Source organism: Saccostrea echinata, unplaced genomic scaffold (genome assembly GCF_033153115.1).
Source record: "Saccostrea echinata isolate AGI-Se365-2 ecotype Australia unplaced genomic scaffold, CSIRO_AGI_Sech_v1 ptg000007l, whole genome shotgun sequence".
NCBI classification, from domain to species: Eukaryota; Metazoa; Mollusca; class Bivalvia; order Ostreida; family Ostreidae; genus Saccostrea; species Saccostrea echinata.
Genome location: NW_026889756.1, coordinates 4,723,118 through 4,738,742, shown reverse-complemented (window position 1 = coordinate 4,738,742; position 15,625 = coordinate 4,723,118). Strand labels below are relative to the sequence as shown.

Genomic DNA, 15,625 nt, shown 5'->3' with positions numbered 1-15,625 from the left:
AGTTAATTTTCTTTTCTACAGGAATTTTATTAAGTGAATAAATACATATTAAGGTGCTTTGCCAATAAAACGAAATAACAAAAACGATCGAATTCCAGCTTCTATTGTATTGTATTAAAGAAGCAGATTTAATTTAAATGCAAAGGTAATAAACCGAGTCATTAATAAGTGGAAAATAGATGGAAAAAATATTGTGTGATACTTAAAACAAAACTTAAACTGAAAAAAAGTGTCACGGTCATTTTGTTTCCCCTAACCACTCCTCTCTCAACAAATGATGAGAGTTTATACTACAGGGAACTTTTATTATTTTGTATGGTATACCTTTTGAAATCAGCATTTGGTTGCTATTATTTTTCCGAACTATATTTGATATTTCCTTAATATAATATGTTCGAAAACATATTTATCCTTATAAGTGCAGTGTGCTTTTCTTGCAAATATTAGTGAAAATTGTGAAGATAACGAACAGTGTTCGATCTAAATAAAATATTCAACAATGCAAATCCATGATGAACAGTGCATAAAACAGGGACACCGGAAATTCCAGAGATGGGATTACGTGGAGTAAGTATTCCCTGTTGGAAGTCCACACCCTCCCTGATCCTTATGTATTAATCAAACAGAAGAAACATTCCATAGTCAAATTAATGGAAAAAAGGCCAAACTATAGGTATGAAACATGAAAGCCAAAATTCGACCCAGTGATAGAATATATTTGCTAACAAAGTCATTAACGGTTATAGAATTTACGAAAGGCTGACTTACAACGAGTTTGCTGTTACGTCTTAAGTTCGACGCGACTAACGAGAATGGAAACCGGGCCTCTCGATCACGAATCGAACGCCCTACCACTAGGATGATCTTACTGGTAGGTTATAGCGGAATATTATTACATAAATAAGGTTTTTTGATGGAAAAGCTGATGTCATCTCGTTTGTCATACAGTTTCGTTGTTACTTGGCCCTTATCGCTTGTAGTCAGTAAAACTTCCAAATATGAATCAGATTTGGCAGATCCCGTGGTGTTTGAAATACGTTTGCATGATTTTATCGGAAATAAGCATTCGTGTAAAAAGACATTCCTTTGCAATATCTAGTTTGTCATCTTGCTGCGGAAAGTAATGTGCTTTATCTGATTTCAAGTGAACTTTGAGAGATCAAGTGGGCTACAGGCTGAAAAACACTGTACTGATCTTTTATTCATAAAATATTTTCTCAAAATATCATCATATTAACAAGTGAAGAGAAGTGATCATTTTGTTTGAAATACGAACTGTGTTCGTATTTGAAACATAATAATTCATTAAACTAACGGTGCGACTGCATTTTGACCAAAGTCATGTTGCCAAACTCAGAGTCATTTTCAGGGGAAAAAGTAAGATTTCTGTTTTGAGCATATATGGTTGTGCGAGCTAACTTCTATGTTAAGGTATGTCAATCGTCAGCTTTTGGGATAAGTATGGTAAGAACCTATAATAAACTCGAACATTAAAAAAATTTTATCACTATTTAATTTTGCAACTTACTTGAAAAAAAAAAAATCAAAACTATACAATATTCAATTTCAAAATTACTCACAAAATCATAAACTAACAAGACTTGGTGGGGGGGGGGGGGCATTTTTGTGGTAGAGGGATGTTTAGGACAAAATTCTTCAAACCTCCGCATTTGTTTTCTTAAACATCTCACACCTGTATCCTACATATTTTAACGTTATTGTTATTATATGCTTTAAACATTAAATATAATTTAATCTATTTTCTTTTAATAAATTTGACACATTCAACCAATTGGTTTTGCCAAAAAAGAAATATTGAAGGAGCCAATCTAATATGTATATCAATTTCTGCCCGAAAATCACATTTTTAGTTCAATACCGCAAATCTTACATCACTTATCCTAACCTTTCCTTTCATTATTTTTAACTACACGATACTTTAAACCGTTCAGCACTAAGGTCATTAAAGAATCTTGATACAGGAATCTTTTTTTTTTTTTTTTTTTTTTTAGATTTTTAATACCCTGAATATAATATTTCTACCTGCAAAAATGTCACATACTAATTTACGCACATTAATGTGCAGAATTTTTTAAAATTATGATTCATTCTATTCTACATAATAACATTTTTATATTTATTGCCTTGATTACATCTCTAAAAAGATGATAAAGGTTACTAATTTAAGTGCAAAGAAGGTCAAGATATTTGTACTGTTGCTCAGTAAGATGGACACTGACCCCTAATTTTCTTTGCGATTTTGAGTCATGTTATATGAGCAGTAACCTAAAAATACTTCTCAAAAATCCTTGAGATAACTCATTTCAAGAATGACATGCCTGAAAGAAACAAATAGAAAATGTTTAACTTTAGTAGTTTATTAAATATACATTTATTTAAAAAATAAATTAGTACAAGAGGGCCATGGGCAACAACGCTCACCTGAGTAACTTTGACCATTTTGTTCTATACCAGCAATTTCCCCCCTGTTTCTTCCTTTGTAAAACTTTGATCACATTTTATAGCCCTGTCTTACCTCATGGGGTCAGTATATGGAAAAAAAACTCAAAAAGCACAACCTGAGGATGCTTCCATATAAATATGATTAACTAAAACTTTGTTGTCCTTGAGAAGAAGACTTCTTATGTACTCCTAGGTATAATATGGATTGTCCACTGTGGCCCAACCCTACTTCCAGGGGTCATGATTAGAACAAGATTGATTCTACACTGAATGTAATCAAGGCTTTGCCGTTCTAGAGATGACGATTTTTCAAAATATTTAATATATATATTCCTATTTAAAATTTTGATCCCTTGTTGTAGCAATGCCCTGCCCCAGAGAATCTTGTTTAGGATAATCTTGAATCTACACCACATATTCTATAATAACTGAGGATGCTTCTTTATTAATATGACTAAGGATGACTCTGCTATAATCTTGAGAAGTTTTTTTTATTCATTCCTATGTAAAGGACTATATTCTGTAGTGGCCAGTATCTGCCCCCAAAATAAAACTTTGATGGAGAAATCTTTAATTATGTTCTAAACCAGGTGGATATTTGCAGACTTCAAAGCATTAAATATTTTTATCAACTATGACATCATTAGTTAGATATGACGTCAATAAAATGACGTAAATTCCAAATTGCAATGATTTTGAGAGAAAATAGCGTATTTTACGTCGGTATTTTGATTGGAAATTATCGAGCGCAGGTCTGCTCAGACTAGATCTTTTGATATAATGTGTAGAATGATAATATCAATGAAATATGTGAATATGATACCTGAGCAAGCTTGCGCTCTATAAATACTATAGTCAAAATTGAACAAACTCTGTGCATTTTGGCCTCTATTTTAAAAATAACGGAAATCCAAATAGTTTGTGACGTCACAGAGACAAGAAAAGCCAACTAATTTTTCCAATTTCATAATATATTGTCTTTATTTGGATTATTTTATACAATATATGCACTTTTTCTCATTTCAAGAGATTTTCAAAATTTGACTATTATGGGGGCAGGAATACGCCCTTACAATATATAGTTCTTTCGATCACCTGTTATGGCCCTGCCATAATGATTTGAATCATGATTTGAATATAGTTTAAACTACAGTTTGTAATGATGCTTCTACATAAGTTCCTGTTTCATGGCCCCATGGTTCTTGAGATTTTTTTTTTTAAAATACCAACAAAATTTTATGGAATGTTATTTATCTCACCGTGAAAGAGGACATAACACTTCCTGTGAAGAAACTTGAATCCCCTTGAGGTACTTTGTGAAAAGTTTGGTTGAAATTGGCCCAGTGTCAAAAAGAAGTGTAAGAAGTTTACAAACAACACACGACGTACGACAGACAAACAGAAGGATGTCAGACAATTTTCGATCAGAAAGGTTCATTTGAGCCTTCCAATCATGTGGCCTGATAATGAAAGTAACTGTATATATGTTAGAAAGTAAAATAGATCCTTATAAGGAATATGTTTATTCAGTACCTGGTATTTCTCAGCTCTGTATCATGTGGCTCATGTAAAAATATTAAACTTTCATGGGATGTAGAAAATGACATTAGTGCAAGGACATCACATGTTTTAACATGAAAATTGAAACACATTAAAAGGCTTATCCTTCTTCTCTCTGACGTCTTCTCTCTGAAAAACGCTGGGAGCAATTCTGTGCTGTTCCATTGTGAAAAAAAATATTATAAAGACTATAATCAGCTCCCAGCATTTGTTAAAAAAAATGTTAAGATAATGAACAGTAATTAAAATCTTTACATGATGTAAGAATTAATATTCCGCATGTCAACTCATATAGTGTATGCTATGTCCATGCACATTTCAGAATAAAATATGAAAATAACGAACAAAGTTCAATCTCCAAATTCCAATGAAACGATAAAGATTTGGAGCAGAGCAAACAAGGACCTCAAAATTTATAGGAGGGATCGGGTGCCATGTTAGCATTCCCTGCAGAACGGTCACACCCGCCATGTGCTCCTTGTTAGGAACGAAAAAAAAAACGTAGACAGTTTAGTGTATAAACAATGGCCTAACAGTTAGTATGAAAAACGTCAGTCGGCATTTGCCTTATTGATAAATTGTATTTGCTGACAAGGTCATTGTATCGACTATAGAACTTACGGAATGACGATTCTAAACGAAACTGCTTATATTCTTGTTTCATCAACTTGTTTGTCAATAATTTCTATCTCGTTTTAGAAATTGTTCATGCGTAGAGAATGCTCTTGCGTATCGAATAAAACTGAAATACATAAACCCCATATGCAGGTGATGAAGGTATATTGCTGCATAAGTAAGGGATGTTAACGATAAATATGAAACAGATGTGTCAGACTATGTGATATCTTTTATTTCAAGCTCACTGGGATATATCGAGTCGACATATGAAAGGAAGTAACTATTGTTAGTTGATAATACGTCGTAGAGTGTTTTCTTCTCCTCGTGTCGAATTTTTTGAATAAATTCTGCTTCATACGAATACAAGAATGAGTCTGCTAATAACTTCTTGAGTTATTTAAGAAACGAGATATCGCCGAGGAAACAGCTCTATACAGAGTCTGTTTGAAAATTGATTCATGTTTTACATATTCATTTAATGAATCCATACTGGAAATATTTAAGAAAAATAAAAGAAATATATGTATGAGGACATTATCTTTTGTAATATTTTAGAGTATGGATTGTCTTTAAAAATCCTAGAGCAATTTTTTTGTTATTTTACACCGAATATGAATTAGACTAATTAAGCTCTTTTTAAGACTATTTTAATAAACGAAATATCTGGGAAAAGTTCTATTAATCAGTATTTCAAAATATGGGATTCAACTAAAGTCCTTCATTTATTTAATCAACTGTATCAATATCGAAAGGTAAAGCTTACCAAAATGTTGCAAGGGCCATTCTTAACAAGACTTAAACATTAAAACTCTTCAGTTTACATTTTCCGATTACGTGAAAAAATGAATCAGGATGGCTAAAAGTAGTCAAAAGTTGCTCACGTCGATTGAAAAATACATTTTGAGAACAGTGCAAACATGGACCCCAAATAATCAGAGGTTAAAACAGGTGCCATGGAGGAGTTAACATCACCTGTCGATCGGTCACACCCGCCGTGTAACCCTTGTCAGGATCGGGAAAATGGAAAAGTCGTAAATATTCAATGTGAAAATAATCACGTAACACAAAAATTCAACAAGCTAAACAGATAAATCATAAACTGTCTGCTACAAATCACGCAAAAAACTGCATTGTTTTTCCTGCTATATAAATATTCCTCACGATGCATTGACGTATGAAGGGAAACTGACCATGTGATCATCCTGACGCACTTACAGTTCATATTTGACGTCACTGATTTCAGTGTCACGCATTTTAAAGAAAAAGAGGGTTGAAATAGTCTATTTCACAATTTATGAATATCGACTTACTCTTACAGGTTATGTGGAAGAAAAGGAGAGGATAATGAACAGTGATGGATGGAAAATGAAGATAACGAACAGTAATCAATCTCAAAAGTCCATTGAAACAATACAAATTTGGAGCAGAGCAAATACGTCAGAGGTGAGATCAGGCGCCATTGTCCTGTCACATACGCCATGTGCTCCTCACAGGAACAGCTTCTAAAACAAACCGCAGACAAAACAAAGAAATCATTCATAACATCAGACAGGCAGAATGTCTTTAACAATTGTTTTATCCTATCAAAGATAAGAATTAATATAAAAACTTTTCACAAAAAAAAACCCAGCAACACCAATCAGAGATGTTGACAAAAGCTAAGAGACTAGAAAATCTCTTTGACACTGTGGTATATGATGTTACATTTTAAAACCAGAGATAAAGGTATTATTCAGAGATTATATCATTAAAATCACGAAAATGAAAAGACGCCTTTACCTGCAGAGAGAACTATAAAACGCAAATCTGAACAGTCAGACAACATACCGGTAAAATTCCTTTTTCTATTAAGAAAACATAAGTATCCAACACTACTGAACTTAAAATTCCCTGATATTCTGAAAAATCTCTGATAAACTCTGATATCCACTGTTTAAGTACTGCTTTTCTCTGTATAAACACTGTACAGTCACTGTACAAAATCGCTGTACCTACTGTTATCCCCAGTAAATCACAGTACAAACCCACTGTTATTTTCTATACATCCCTGTACTTTACTGTACGTCCCCTCTGTACGGCCCGGTACACCACTGTCTGTCCTTGTACGCCTCCACAGTACAGCACTGTACATCACAGACGTGTACAGTACTCAACTTCTGTACAGCACAGTACACTACTGTTGCTCACTGTACGCGTGCCAGACTGGCACTGTACATCACTGAAGTTCAATGTACGCATCCCAGTTTGGCACTGTACATCACTGAACCATACTGCGAATATTTTAGACGTATTAAATGAATGAAATTTAACTTTTGAGTTTCCTAAATTTTATTCTTCTCTTGTTACATCTCTAATTGTTTTTGGTATTTTAGATTTAAGCAAATAAAATATTTATTTCAAGAGTGATAATTTTTTTGCTGTTAGTACACTTAACACACACTACCACCATATATAAAAATGTAAAATAAAAATAAATCCTATAAATTATATTTAAGATCATTTAATTGATAATTATGATTCCTCTAGTCTTAAAGTTTTGAATTTACTGAGCAATTAAATTATATATAATAATTATCATTCATAGTATTGAACAATTTTAACGTCACATTGTCATTTTCCATAGTTCGATAATGCGGTTAACAACCTGATTTGGGAGGCAAAGTTACATGTTAAGAAAAATTTTGAAACATTAGTATATTATATATTTTTTAAATATTTTTTCTCAAAAAATTAAGTCTCTCTTTCTCTCACTCATACATTTACCCTGTCACTATGATTATTTTTTTAACACGGCTTGTAAAAAAAAACTAATTATTGTTTGAATTGACTTTGTCAATACAAATAAAATATCAAAAAATGACAAGAATGATTCAGTGGGTAGAGTGGCTTATCATGGTTGTGGGTTAACGTGTACACTCAACAGAAAATGTATACCAAACAGGAAAACGGTGGATTAAACAGCGGACAGTAGCCAGAGATTTAAACAATAGGTGTCAAGACTGAGTGTCCTGATATATCAACAAGTGGTGGTTACACAACGACAGGAAGCAATATTTTTATAATTTCTTGAGAGCTTCAAACTTAAGATATTTTTGAATTAATAGAAACGCAAAACATATACAAAGATTTAGATTGTACGTATTGAGACGTTTATTTTGATATCCATAATCAAATAATTAGATATAATTATATATAAAAAAAAAAAAAAACTTTAGAATATTTTCATTATTTTAATTATTTATGAAAAATTATATTTTTATTTATTTATTTATTTTTATTTATCATTTGGATTGTATTTTTTTCTCTCTTTCTCTAAGTCTTCAAATATAATAGCAAACAAACAACAAAGGGAGTTATTTGAAAATTCAATATTGATAATAATTATTATAATTATAATATTAAATTAGGACGAAAAAAGTAACATGCAGCTGATGTGTTATTTGCTGTGTAAATAGAAGACTAAGTGCACTTCAGATAAAAGTATACAGAACCTCTCTGTAAAAGAGAGAGAGAGGGGGGGATAAGCCAATTTAATTGCAAGAGTAATCAATCAGTGTTAAATAAGTTTGTGTTTCCAAACTTTAAGTTGTGTTTCATATACAATATACACTTTGCATACCCTTAGAGTATTACATTGGAAGGCCTAATTTCACTAACAATGTTATTATACTTATACGGAAAGTAGAACTGTACATGTAGCTTCGTGAGACAGAGAAATCAGACAGACAGCCCTGGATCTGCCGGGGGCAAACAAATAATTTTTTTTTAGTTTGAGGGACACCGTGCTGTTCGAATTCCTTAGCGAGTCAAAAAACAAAAAACAAAAAGGAAGGAACCCCCCCCCCCTCCCCATTGGTTCCATTAAGCTTGGTATTTATAATTAAATTTTAAAAGAAAGATTGATTAATAAATAATTGAATGAATCAATTTATGATTTGCTGCAAATGCCGTGAAATGTGAAATTTATTCAGGATATTTTGCTGTATTGCTATTTATTCCATTTTTCAAAGGTTGAATTCGCATTTTTTTTAAAAAATATATTCTTTAATTAGTTATTTTTAGTTGCTTCAAACACTTTTTTAGCACTTTAAGTCTGTAAATATGCATTTAAGGCCATTGCTATTAGTTGATCATTGTCAATTTCATGACCATATGGAGAGGAAAAATATATCCAAGATTAATTTGAAAAGCTGACATACTATATTTAGTATAATTTTTCTTGGGTTATTGCAAGTCGAAAAATGCAAACCACAGATCAAGTACTAGTGTTGGATGAATTTTTGTTTGTTTCTTTTCCCATAATTTGAGTTGAGAATAGCAATTTTTTTAAAAGTAAAATGTCCCCATCGGCACCCCAGTTCAATGGGAAAAAGGGGGGGGGGGCTGACATCAATCTGGTGGACATATTATGACATATACCTTAAAATTGTACACTGCATGAAAATTCAGTTCATTTATTCATGATCAGCTGTACAAACCAAACGTATCACTATCAATAATATGACCCTAAGCTAATATAATTTACGATTTATATACATATTCATAAGAAAATGCATTCACAATTAAAGAAATGCTTCATTGGTCAAACAGGTGAGAATAATATATCAATGTGCAGATCCGTATACAGAATACGATAGCACTTGGCATTCAATATAAGAACTTAAAATCGAGACCGTGTTCTTCAACTAGAGGAGGAGAGAAAGGTGACTAAAAAACGTGAAGATTCAAGGACATCTTCCAGACAACTCGAACAAGCCATCAATGATTTCGGAATTAAAAATAACATTTTGATTATTGAGGATTCCACGTATGATGTTAAACCCACATGTGCAGTTATAATGAAAGTTAAGAGAGCTGGCTATCTTAGAAAAACTATATAAGTTATTTATTTGTTTAAAAAAAAAAAAATAGCTAGCAATTACCGGGAAGTGTGAAAAATAAATTAGTTTTCCAAACTCATTCGCGCGTAAGGCCCAGCGAGATTAAGAAAGACAACAAATAATAATAAAAAAAAAATACGTAACGTTAAATGCATGTGCTATTTTGTTATTGATTTAATTGAAAAATAAAATACATGGACGGGGAAGTATAATGAACAAGTGTCTAATTACTAGGGCGAATTAAACTTTTCAGATCTCTCAAAACTTTGACACACGGACAATCATGTAATCCTTTTTACTGTGTGTGTGAGCGACTGACCTCTCAATAGATACGGTATCATTATTTTTTTTAATTTATAATCTCTCGCCTGATTTAACAGCAAAATATTGTAGTCATGTTAATGTGCCCTTATTTTGTACGCTAATCTAAATATGGTGAATTAAATAGTGTATACAATATTTTATACTAAAATGTACAGAAGAATTCATTTTATTTTACGTGGCATGAATTTGTAACATTTGTATATTTTCTTTTTTTAACATGATAAAACGTTCCTATTTATTTCAATTATTACGGTTATTAATAGTTTTAATTTCATAAAGGTTTACACCAAAACTTTTATAAAAAAATTTTAATTGATGTTGCATAGTCCAGTCGGAATCTTTGTTATGTATATAAACAAGTTTCATTTTCAGTAATACGAAATATTTCGAGTCTGTTGAATACCGGAATTATCAAACAAACAATCGGAAAGTCTGTGATGTTACTCTGTGTGTAGATAGAATCGACTGAGGTGATCCGAGTGTGTACGGTAGCGAGACACTAAGACAATAGGTGTCACTGCTGCATTATACAGAAAGGCACTCGCCGGAGTTCACATGAATTTAGTTACGCAACATTACGACCACAGCGAGGTTAAGGACACAAGTTTGAGCCATTAAACACATTATCAATTGAAATATTTATAATCTATCACTTTCCTTCACAATAGATAAATATATAAAAAGAAATGATCTCTTATAATGTGAAACTCGTTTAAGGGAAAAAAGAAAATAATTTTAGCACACCCCCCCCCCCCCTGTTTTCTGGTAGATCGGTTTAGTGTGCGATGCACATTTTACAGGACTGAAAAGTGACAGATCGCACAATAATAAGTTATTGTGATGTCGTCTGAACTACATTAATTATAGATCTATAAACATATAAAAGAAAACGAACTTTAAGTGTGGATATAAACTTTAATAAAACAAAAGGAGTGCAGTCCCGCGAAAGACCTGTTTACTTGGTTTGACAGGGCATGTCCATACATTTTTAGTTTGGGTGGGCAATAACAAGCAACAAAAAGAGTGGTGTAACAGAGTCTAATTAAGTCTATTTTTCATGAGTATAGTTTAAATACACACCTTGTTCTAATGTTCATGGGGTACATTGTGTGAACTTGCAATTATTATTTAAATAATTCAATAAATTCATAATTTGAAAATAAATTACATGCAAAAAGTTCAGAAGAAATAAAAGAAATCAAATTTCAGTCGGAATTATACGCACTGAACATACATGTAAAACTTTATTTAGAGAGAGAGAGAGAGAGAGAGAGAGAGAGAGAGAGAAGATTACGGTAAAACTTTGCGCTGATTATCATTTGGGCCAGTGATTGAGAAATGAAATTGAGACAAAACGTTATGATAAATACGTTTGTACCAAGTGGTCAAAGAAATTTAAAGTAAAACGACACATATATTTAAGGTTTTTATGTAATGCGGGGAATTCTATTCATATTTTAAGCGTTTAAAGGTTTAAAGGTTTTCTTATTTTTAATGGTTTAGAGCCTAATTAGGACACAATTGTTTGATATAGTATTTAAAAATTCACGAACTATTTTCGATCAGCAAGGAATTTTAGTAAGGACCTCGTTTATTATGAAGTATTGATACCAAGTGTCTAGTGTTTTTTTTTCGTAAGGGGTAAGGGTGGAAAGAGGGGTTGGGGTTGGCGGGAGGTGTGTTTCCACATCAGCTGTAACAAACGTCATACGATCATTATTCCTACCCATTTCAGAAATCTGTCTGAGGATACCAGAAATCCTTAAAAGCGGTTAGCAGGGATATTTTAAATTACATGTACAATTACTCCTTAATTTTAAACCAAGTCTTTATTATTTTACAAAAATTGTACATAGAGAAAACAAATTCCGAGGCGCTTGTCTTGCTGAGAAATATTTAAAAACATGTTTTTCTAATCAATGGTAAAAGGAAATAAAGCAAGTTACATGCATACGGATATACGTACCCATTGTATTGAATAGAATAAAATGATAATTAATTCTTGAATTAAATTTATTACATGGCCGTAGGAACCGGGGGCGTGCCCCCCCCCCCCCCCCCATAGTTTTGCCGATATATACAATACTATAGAAAACATAGCTGCTACATGCTAGTGCGCACTCAATAATAATATCTGATGACCTTTTTTTAAGCTTGTCAAGGAATTTTCGTAGTTCTTAGTCCCCCCCCCCCCAACTGAAAATGTATGGTTGTGCCCCCTTAATGGGAAATTGCTACCTACGGACCTGTATTAATTGATTTTAAGATTGAACTTGGAAAGAGATAAAAAGCAACGGTTCCATATATTCACTTAAGTTAAAACTTGATTTGCCAGATTTAATTTAATACTTTGTACTTTATATCGAATTAGTCGGGAGCTATGTTAATAATAAAATTATCTATATATTTTTATTACGTTTATCATCACAAACCAAGATAATCAGCACTGTTCTGGAGTTCAATACTGGCAATATAACTTAATGTCAATAATTATCGACGTATTGCAGTAAAGACGGTACATTTTTAATAATTTCTCTCAGTTTGTCGATAAAAATGGGGGGGGGGGGGTATCAGTACGTTTGACGGCGATTAGGGATTAATTAATTCTAGTTGTTTTCATAATGAATATAAAGAGAAAATTATCAGTAGATGTACGCTGTACATAAAGATAATTCAAGGAAAATGAAAAGTTGAATTAATTGAAAATCAGAAATCTAAATCATAACATTGGCTTTAATCAGCTTTTCAGTGTACACAATTATGTAGAATTAAAAACATGCAATACTATGTGGAGAAAAGATTAATATAATTAATTAACTATAAATTAAAAAGAATTGTAAAACTCGTTAACTCTTTAAAATGTCCGTTTACTCATTTCTCAGATGTTAAATGGAAACTCATTTAAAATACTTGGACAAAAGAATTAGAAAAAAAAAAAAAAGAAAATAGAACATTTTAATAAAACATTTTCAGTTATATCTAGCATCAAGCGCGCTCTATCCATTTTGAAAATTAATCTTGTATTCAAAAGCAACTATGAAATAAAATAAGACTTTTTTTAAATATCAAATAAATTTCCTAGGATACAAAGCTTTTCAGAGTAGGACAGAGTAAAATTAGTTGTACATTGGTATATACTGAATAAACTGTAGAATGTTTTGATGTACTTTGATGTACAGTATGAAGGTTCAGGGAATAACAGCAATGTACTGTGAATATCAGTTATCTGTACAGCTAATATCTTTGACGTACAGTGGTAAGCAGTGGCTGCGTACTGTAGAGTATTGTGGGGTACTGTGATGTACAGAGGAAGTGTACTGTGAAGTACAGGGAGGTGCTGTGAAATGCTGTGTTTCTGTACAGTGTTGTACTGTTATGTACTGTGAAGTACAGAGGTAAGTACAGTAATGTACAGTGAAAGTACAAAGGTTGACAGAGATTTTCAGAGAAAAATCAGAATATCAGGGGATAATAAGTCCAGTAGTGCAAGATGAAGGACACTCCTAGTGATAAACAACTCTTTTTGCTGTCCCTAACTAAGGATATCAACATGGAGGTATGATAAAGTTACTTTGTGATAATAAAACAAAGTCTGCACTAATAAAGAAAACTAAAAAAAATGGAATCACACTGTATTTAGTGCTTTCCCTCCTATGGATATGTAATGGTCGTGATGTATAATACCGATACAAAGAGAGTCACTGTAATCCATAACAATAACATAGGAAAACACATCCTGGCAATACAACACACCAGCACAGATCAGAAACTGTATAGACTACCTAATTACATCACAGAAAACCGCAAAGGAGATATCTTTGTGTCTGACTTTGAATTCGCTGTAGTGGTGAAAGAGCGTGGAGAAAGACATCGCTTCTCCTACACAGGATGTCCATTAGGATCAGGACTAGAACCACGTGTAGTTTGTATAGATGCACTATTGATCATCCCTGTGTGTGATGTTAACACCCATACAGTACAAATGATAGACAAGGACGTCCAATTTCTGTCAATGTTACTAAAACCCCAACAAGGGATGAACAGACCACAGGGCCTCTATTGTGACGGCAAAAGTACTTAGTAACCTTCTCTGGGTGGGAGCATGGAACAGTGTACATACATATGCAGATACATAGAAAGACGGCACTATTAAAGAATTAAATCTAGTTAGATAACTAAAAACATGGACACACACCTACAGTGACAGGACTATCCTATGGGTTAATGTGTTATATGTAATAAGATACATGATTATACAGGTCTGCATATATAGGTACATACTAGCATACGTTCTTGTCTGAAGGGTAATTATAATAATCATGACAAAATGATTACGTATAACTAATCATACATTGGACGTATAGTACTAGTAAATGACTAGTAAATGACTATCTTACATCAGTTTCGGGACTATATATATATATATATATATATATATATATATATATATATATATATATATATATATATATATATATCGGTATATTGTAAAACAATCTCATGCTGGGCAAACCTTTTTCCAGGCGCGAAAAATAAAAATGTAAATGTATTACACAAATATATGTACCAAGAGTGTTCCAAAATAATGTCATTTCACCTTCGTGTAAATATCTTACTAAAACCACATTGACACGTAAAATTGATCACTGAACCGTAGCGGAAGAAAATTTCATGTTCACAGTTTTACTGACTTAGCCACAGTGTACATTGTGTTATAGGGTATTCATTACACTATACTCAAAATGAATGGAAAAAAGAACAAACAACGCATTTGAAATTAGGGCCTATTAAAGGTAGGTCCTTACATGGTATTAATTTGATTAAACCCGTAGATATTCATCGTGAGGTCTGTTATACCTATGGAAATGGTCAAATGTCTCAATGGTCTGTTTGTAGGTGGGTTGCTAAATTTAAAACAGGTTACGAACACCTCAAAGATGCTGCTCGCCAAAGTCGCCTTGCAACAGTTACAACCAATAATAAAAACGTAAAAATCCACCAAATCTTACATGAAGACGCAAGATATTCTGTGAGGCAATAGGCCCGGATGACAAACTTGTCGTTGGCAGGTGTTCATGGTATTTTGAAAAAAAATCTAAAGCTTAGAAAGATAAACGCTTGGTGGATACCTTTTTTGCTTAGCGATGAAGAAATGAGAGTCCGTGTTGAAAACACAAAGAAATTATTAAAATTGCATCTAAAATATATCAAAAGATCTTCTGATAATTTAGTTACTGGTGATGAGACCAGGGTATACTATTTTGAGCCGTAAGAGTTCTAACAGAATCTGGGCACCAAGGAATGCAAAACGTCCTAATATTGCTAAAAGATTACGCACCGTAAACGTTTTATATGTTATTTTCTTTGACAACAAAGACCCTGTAATGCAAATTCATGTGACAAAGAGCAAAACAGTTACAGATAACTACTATAAAAATGTTGTTAATAAAAAAACTGAAGAACTAGTACGAAAGTCAAGGCCCAAAAATAGGTATGAAGTATCTCCTACTTTTGCAGGACAATGTTCCTGCACGAAAAGCACGCGTTATAATCGAGTATTTAAAGGCGGAAAAGGTTACTGTCCTACCACCCCACCCAACCCCTGATGTCTCCAGATTTAGCCCCGTGTGACTTCTTTCTGTTCCCCAAACTTCAATCAATCTATCTGGAAAAAATACAAACCACGAAATGCCCTACGGTCTGTAATTTATCAGTATGTGATGGGTGTCCCTATTGAGAAGTATGAAAAATGGTTCCAGAAGTTGATTTATCATCTAAAA

The 15,625-nt window shown here is 32.7% G+C and overlaps 1 protein-coding gene and 1 pseudogene across 1 annotated transcript; one reads left to right on the top strand and one right to left on the bottom strand.

The window, feature by feature from the left end:
- LOC133180665 (putative amine oxidase [copper-containing]) overlaps nucleotides 1-10,831 on the bottom strand; it is a 34,200-nt pseudogene extending 23,369 nt beyond the window's left edge.
- Nucleotides 10,832-13,335: 2,504 nt separating this feature from the next.
- Nucleotides 13,336-13,926, top strand: LOC133180664 (uncharacterized). The gene is made up of 2 exons (XM_061315134.1): nucleotides 13,336-13,401; nucleotides 13,486-13,926. The coding sequence occupies exons 1-2, from the start codon at nucleotides 13,336-13,338 to the stop codon at nucleotides 13,924-13,926; spliced, it is 507 nt and encodes a 168-aa protein (XP_061171118.1).
- The last annotated feature ends 1,699 nt before the right edge of the window (nucleotides 13,927-15,625 follow it).

Excerpts from the sequence above, each read along its gene's own strand:
- LOC133180664 (XM_061315134.1), top strand. The coding sequence starts at position 13,336 with ATGAAGGACACTCCTAGTGATAAACAACTCTTTTTGCTGTCCCTAACT. Across the intron at positions 13,402-13,485 it reads CTAAGGATATCAACATGGAG|TGCTTTCCCTCCTATGGATA; the intron begins GTATGATAAAGT and ends CACTGTATTTAG.